Source organism: Lithobates pipiens, unplaced genomic scaffold (genome assembly GCF_037356315.1).
Source record: "Lithobates pipiens isolate NorthernLeopardFrog02 unplaced genomic scaffold, aLitPip1_a1.2 Scaffold_8, whole genome shotgun sequence".
NCBI classification, from domain to species: Eukaryota; Metazoa; Chordata; class Amphibia; order Anura; family Ranidae; genus Lithobates; species Lithobates pipiens.
The window spans coordinates 209003525-209011327 of NW_027507903.1; the positions used below are offsets into that span (position 1 = coordinate 209003525).

At 38.2% G+C, this 7803-nt stretch overlaps 1 protein-coding gene across 2 annotated transcripts in view; it reads right to left on the reverse strand.

Moving 5' to 3' along the window:
• MET (MET proto-oncogene, receptor tyrosine kinase) overlaps positions 1-7803 on the reverse strand; it is a 196138-nt gene that overhangs the window by 85417 nt on the left and 102918 nt on the right. For both annotated transcript variants that reach the window (XM_077471942.1, XM_077471943.1), the window contains 2 exons: positions 2820-2954; positions 130-303 (listed from right to left, as the gene is read on the reverse strand). In XM_077471942.1, coding sequence (XP_077328068.1) covers positions 130-303; positions 2820-2954 — 309 coding nt within the window. The remainder of the gene's footprint in view (positions 1-129; positions 304-2819; positions 2955-7803) is intronic.

The following is a 7803-nucleotide window of genomic DNA, read 5'->3' on the forward strand; positions in this document are numbered from 1 at the left end:
GCAAATTCTTCAAGAACAATCGTCTGTCTGAAAGTCTTTTTTGTGTGCTGTGTTTATGAAGAGATAACATGGCTGAAATGCACGAGATCAAGGTCATAAATGTGCTTTTTTTTGTGATTTATACATTACCTCAGACACAACTGGAGAGCAGGTTTTCTGAATCCACTCATCTCCAATGCAGCTGTTTTTTCTGGTACAACGGTTTTTGCACCAACCACATTTCATATATGAAGGAGTTGAGATGCAATGGCTGCAAGATTTGTAGTGTTCACAACCAAGGCCTACTAATGGAATCTTCATTATCTGCATGAACATAAGCAGACTAACAGTTATAAACATGCAATGTGCTTTAAATTACGTAAATGTCTGGTCCCCCTCCCCCCTTTAAACACAATCTGATGTTAGTATGTGCAAAATTTACTTGGAATTAAAAAGGTTTGTTTTTTATATTTACTTTAACCCAGTCTTCCACATTGCTGGGTGAGGCAAAACATCACAAAAAAGACACTTTGTTTCCATTGCAAGAGCATCTTCTTGGGAGATTCCTTCTTTGAAACTCTGAGGAATTCACCAGAAGGAGTGTGTTGTCACCTTTGCCTGGCTCCGTGGGCATAAAAAGGGTAGTAAGGCAAGTATAAATCTAATTTATTTAGTTACAGATACATTTTGCACCTCTTAATAGCTGGTGATTGACAGATGTTTCAAAAAACATATTCAGATTGCACAAGCCCTGCTTTGATACCTCTAATGCCGCGCACACACAACAGGACTTTCCGTCAGAAAAGGTCAGGCGGAATCATTCCGTCGGATATATTTCGATCGTGTGTGGGCTTCATCTAACTTTTTTCTTCAAAAATTCAGACAGACCTAGAAATAGAACATGTTTCAAATCTTTCTGACGGAATCAATTTCTATCGGGAAAACCGTTTGCATGCTAGTCCGACGAACCAAATACGACGCAAGGGCAGCTATTGGCTACTGGCTATTGAACTTCCTTTTCTAGTCCTGTTGTACTTCATCACGTTCTAAACAAACAGACTTTGATGTGATCGCGTGTGGGCAAGTCTGTTTCTGCCGGAAAGTCCGGTTGTGTGTACGCGGCATTGGTCTAACAGAAACATGAAGGGCGCCAATGTCTTTGGTTGACTAGTAAATGAATGCATGCATTTGTTACAGAATGGGGCTGTTTTATAGGTGGCCAATAATGTGATTTTGTTGTACCAAGCTTTGATGATCACCATTCTATGGACAATTCATGTTATATAATAAACTGATTTTAACAGTATATGCTTGTTCAGATAGTTTGAGTACTATCAAAGACCAACTATATCAGTTGCTTGGTTTCCTACACATACTGTATCAATATTAGGATGTTGGTACTGTTGATATTGAGCCAGTCACCTATAACTAAAATTTCATATACACAGGGATGTAACAAGGATGTGTCTTTTGTGCAACTATTTCCCTGTAATATTCATTCCGCTCTCATAAATTTGAGAAGTTTTCATTACCACACTTATCCTGATGTAAAAAACATTACCGCTAATTAGGTATTGGTAATGATGCAAAATTACGCCATTTTGTTTAAAGTGTAAAGATAATGCACTAGGCCGGTTCACCCTCTCTATCTTATATACTACATTTTGTAAACACTGCTTTGGAAAGTGAACATTAACTTTGTTAACTGACTGAATCCCTTTGTGTCAGTTACAATGTATGCACCATAATGTAAGTTAACTTAATGTACTTATTAATCTGTGTCAAGCCTAGTACACATAGGCCGAATGTCGGACGGCAACGGCTGATTCAAAAGATAACTGTCTGACATTCGGCATGTGTGCTCCGACAGAAGCTGTCTGTTTGGCCAGCTTCTGTCAAAGGGTCATGACCGAAAAAAGGTCTGCTGACTGGCTCTGGATCAAAGTATTGAGTTCTGGCGGGGAGGCTATCCCACTGTCAGAACAAAATAGCACAGCAGGGGAGATCACTCTACTTACACTTACCTGACCTGAGCTGGGTTGAACATCAAAAAAAAATAATATAGTGATTATGAGACTTAACTGTAGAATTGAGGACATTTGAATACTTATAAATATTCACTTTTGTGTTTTGGAACCTTTACAACTAACCCTGGCCTTAAAACTTGAATATAATCACACAACTCCTTGATGAATCCTAAAATTGTTATAATAAATTTTATTAACATTAATTGAGAAATCAAATTTAAATAAGTAAATACAAGGTTATTGTAAGCAGAAGTATTATATTATGTGCATTTCTTGTTAGTATGTTAATTGGGAAATTATTAAAGAATTAATGAATTAAAATGAAACATAACTATAAAAACAGCAGTTAACCAAAGATACCATAAACACACCAAAACTAGAGAGCCAAGTAAACATCTTTCTAGTCATTGATGGGTTAGGTTGATTTACAATGGTATTTTTCCTAACAATCTGGTGACATTACTTAATCGTTAACCATTTTCAGTCTAGCTGGATTTATGCTGTGTTCTCTCTATTTTTCTGACATAATTGACATATTTATTCTACTTTCATAATTAAGGAGCAGCATTTCACCATGACCTATAATATATAATGCAAACAATAGAAAAAAAAATTACATTTAATAATATTTAAAACATATGCCTTGAATGCAACATTCGGTGCCGACTGGCAGTGATCAATCATAATATATTTTATTTCCTCCATGATTAAATATATGTTTCTACTATGTCAATTATTTAAATGCTGCTCAGTATGTAGTGCTGCATAGGATGATATAATTCTAAGAAAAATATCTTGTATGGTGAATCTTACCTTCTTTGCTGTACTAACTAGGACATATTCATTCTGCTTGGATGTCTCATTGATCACTACTGCAGAAGTCACGGGATGTGTGTCAAGGGCAATATTGACATGAGGCTGAGTCTGTTTAGAACGAGAAATCACAACCTACAAGACAAAAACAATGATTTTTTTTTAACAACATCCTGGTTTCTTTATTAATAATCACGTATTGAACTAATCAAACACACATACTAAAAGTGGAGGAACAGCATTAATTAAAAAAACCTTCAGATGGGAATGGTAAACTTTATCTCTTGACTTTTTTGCCTCATTTTATATAGAGGAAAATGTGTCGAGAAAGGAAGAAGACTGATGACTTCTAGTAGATTACTTTATGTAGTATAATTTATTTTCCCCCCGTTTCTTGGATCTCGGGGCAAGTTAGATCCACATCGGTGTCCGTTTATGAAACCAAGGTGACCTGCGATCCAGTTCATCTCACATCATTAGCAGTTTATGAAACTGAGATGATCAGGGGAAAACATGTTCTCCACTGATCATCTCAGCACACAGAGAATCTGTCATTAACAGAAACTGACAGTTTATGAAAGTGCGATCTTGGCACTTCACTGGTGATATCTGTCAGAATTATCCCTCCCAGATTCTCCAGCCCAGAAGTGGAGAATTGGGGAGAGAAGAAAACAAGCCTGTGGAACTGTGGAGGAAGAGGAAGGAGGAAGTATATCATGTATGGCGTCATGTGGGTGAGCGGCTTGCTGTAGTCAACGTTGTGGATCGAGTGGCCCATTGTGGCGGTGTAGTTATGGTATGGGAAAGCATATGCTATGGACAAGGAACACAGGTGCATTTTATTGATGTCATTTTGAATGCACAGAGATACCGTGATGAGATCCTGAGGCCCATTGTTGTTCCATTCATCCACGAACATCACCTCATGTTGCAGCATGAGGTGATGGCCCCATGTTGCAAGGATCTGTACACAATTTCTTGAAGCTGAAAACATCCCAGTTCTTACATGGCCAGCATACTCACCAGACATGTCACCCATTGAGCATGTTTGGGATGCTCTGGATTGGTGTATATGACAGCATGTTCCAGTTCCTGACAATATCCAGCAACTTCGCACAGCCATTGAAGAGATAAGGACCAACATTCCACAGGCCACAATCAACAACCCTTATCAACTCTATGCGAAAAAGATGTGCTGCACTGTGTGAGGCAAATGGTGGCCACACCAGATACTGACTGTTTTTCGGACCCACCCAACCCCCCCAATCCAGTCAAACTGCACATTTTACTGTAGAGTGGCCTTTTATTGTGGCCAGCCTAAGGCACACCTGTGCAATAATCATGCCGTCTAATCAGCATCTTGATATGCCACACCTGTGAGGTGGATAGATTAAGGAGAAGTGCTCACTAACACAGATTTAAACAGATTTGTGCAGAATATTTTAGAGAAATAGGCCTTTTGTGTACATAGAAAAAGTCGTAGATCTTTGCGTTCAGCTCATGATAAATAGGAGCAAACACAAAAGTGTTGGGTTTATAATTTTGCTCAGTGTATATATACATTTTATGTAGTGGGGGCTAGATATTTTATTACCATTGGGTTGGTCGGTCTCCTCTGAGAATGCCCGTTTACTCAGCAGTAGTAATTCACTGTTGCTTAATAAACAGACACCATGGTGTTTCACTGATTTTCTGGTACTGTAATCTTGCTGTAATGTCTCTCAAGATTACAGAACCAGGAGGCATTCTCCACAGTTCAAAGCTTTTGTAGATCGCTTCACTCTTCAAAAGGAGAAGCGATCTACACCACTTCATAAACAGGCACTCAGAGGAGAGTGATATCCTCTGAGAATACCAAAGAAATAAGCAGTGGTTATTTTCTGGACACCAAAATCTTCATACTTATGGAGTTCCTAAACTTCATCCGAAGCGCAAAAGGAATAGAAAGTCTGCATACACTTCAAGGTTGTTATTTTCATAGAGGGGGGCTATAGGTTCCTTGGGGCCACTTGTTCCTAAAGAAAACAACTTGATATTGATGGTGTATATTGGCTGGTATTAGTATAGCAAGAACCCGAAACCAGGTAAAGATAACTTCAAACACTCAAAAGGGTCTATGTGCAAAAAATCGGGATGGTTGCACACCCAATGAGGATAACTTGAAATTACCTTTATTGAATGAAAGCAAATAAAAGCAACACAGAAGCGAAGAGGGGAGGTATAGTTAACAAGTGCTTTGTCAATGCACTTTTTACAGTGTGGAATGCAGTAACTGTGCCTCCCCTGTTCGCTTTTGTAACCATCCCGATTTTTTGCACATGGATCTACAACAGTCAAGACTGGGTTAGCACCCCATGGCATTGAGGATTGGACCGACCCACCCAGAGCAGGTGGGTATTCTATAAGAAAAAAAAAAAAAAGGATGCATGCAATTTTTAATACATTCCAGCTTAAATAATAGAATTAAAACAGGTAGAAATATTGCAATAGTGAAGTGAGTAATTATATAACACGTTTTCATGGTTGTTAGGCTGGAGTTTCAATGTTCATGCAGAGTTCACTGTGTTAGAGAAAGATGTCATTCTGTTTATGATATTTAGGCTTCATGCTCTGATTCTCACACAGAATGAACACAATATAATTGACCCAAACGACAGTTTAACAAGTTTATCATGAAACAAATTCTGACATTCCATTCACATTTGCCCTGAAATATCTAATTACCATAAATACATTTAGTAATGGCAGTGCATTGTAAACTGGCATAACTCTACAGTTAGAAATATTCCTAGTGAAATACCTGACTAATCGTGCAGCTAACAGCTGTACTCCTGTATTTCCCAGACTCCAATTGGCCACAAACAATAAGACCAGCTGAAACAGCTGCAAAGTTTCACGTAAAATAAAAAAGTGAGTGTGAAAAACTTTTTTTCTAAGTTTTAGCATAGGAAGGAAGTAAAATTCTTGCTATTTTCCTGACTTCTTTGGCAGCTGCCCTAATAACTATAGTACCCATGTGTTTTGTCATATTCACACTGCCTAATCATGTAACGAGCAAACAGGCAGTGCACAGGCCCTGCTTAACACTTGATCAACCAAAACACCTTGCAATTACCAGTTCAAGGCCTTTCATCAAAAACATCTGTTACAGTCAACAAAAACAATAAGAAAATGTCCATCTATTGTGCTTTCCACAACAGTATGATCCATACTGTCACTCAACTTGTGTATATTTTTAATATTTTAAACCACTTGCTCCCAGCTAAAAAAGCTGCTAACAAAAGCTTGCATGTATGGGCAGAGCTGGTGTTCGTTTTGACCCAAGATCAGAGTGCTATCAATGAGCACTTGTATGGAACCTAGAAGTTTAAGGGCCAATCACACTACTGCCTGGTAATGCATTTATTTGTGTTAGTGGGCTGCAGTATCATTCAATGCGAATGGCACCTCAACAATGCATTTGTGCTGCACGTTTGGTGTCCTATGCAGCTTGCACACGTTGCTGGGCATTGCAGTCCATTTTTCAACTAGGGTTATTACGACAGCACTTTTTTAAGGCCGAGTACACGTACTGATACTATTTTTCAAGTACTCACCGACTCACTAATATGCAGCACTGATGGCCACTGATAGGTGGCACTGATGAGGCATGGACTGTGTCAGTAGCTTTTTATTATATTTTTTTTTTTTTACAATTAAATTTTTTACAATCTATTATTTGTATTATTTTTTACAATTTCTATCTATCTATCTATCTATCTATCTATCTATCTATCTATCTATCTATCTATCTATCTATCTATATATATATACATATATATATTTTTAACCATGCATTTTTTTTTTGGGAGGGGGGGATAGAGTGGACAGTCAGTGTCAGTGTTTATTTTATATTATTTTTACAATTTTATTTTGGAATATTTAGGGGGACCGGAGGAGCACATGGAGGGGGAGCAGAATGGGGGGGGGGCTTATAATCACTGATCTCCCAGTAAAGTAGCTGAAAGCTGCAGAGGGGAGAGGAGGAGAAGCAGCTGTCAGCTGCCTTATTGAAAGCTAAACAGGGAGATCAGCGATTATAACTTCCCCGCCACCACACCGATTGTTCCTGAGTGTCCATGTATCGGACTAGGCATATGGAGCATTTGCCTGAGTACAAGTACTCCTGCGAATACTCGGTATCAGCACTGATACTAGTATCAGAACAACCCTACTTTTAACTGGTTGTTTCATGAACCACAGTGGATCACAATATGTGCATTGCAGCACACCGTGTTGTGGTGCGAATGGGCCCTAACTCTTGGCTACTTTTTTAATATTTAAAGTACACCTACTGAGCACGTAACAGTACATATGATGAATAGCAATGTAGTTTAACTACAGAAGAATACAAAAATACATGTAATACCTGTACCACAATCAAAGAAAAAGCTGTATGTCCATGTGTTAGGGGAGCACAAAAGATAAGTGACAGCCATTAATATAATGTTAACACCAAGGCACTAAATGATCTCACTAATATGATGCAAAAATGTGGAGATCAGTGTGGATGAATGTCTAAGTAGATCCCTATTTTATATGTTTTAAGTTTAATAGGGGTAAGCAGGGTTAGGGGGGCAGCAGTAGAGGGGCACAGAGGAGAAGTGATAGGATGGGGTCATCATAATAAAACTATACTTCTGCGCTACCACTGTGGGAAATCTTGTATACTAAATCAATGTGCACAATGTATGTGTGAGCTTAAATATTCTAGTTGCCAAGTTGCCACAGATGTCCACTGTGTACCCACAAGTATTGGTAAGAAGTATATGTAACTGGTGTTGTGCAAGCTCTATATAGTGTCAATACACATAGAAAATAAATCCAATCAATAAATCATGATATTTATCAAAGTCATCAAAATAAAAACATGTATAAGTGCATATTACTGGTGTAGTCCATATCAGAGTGCACACATTATATTAAAGTGCAATATAGTTCATTA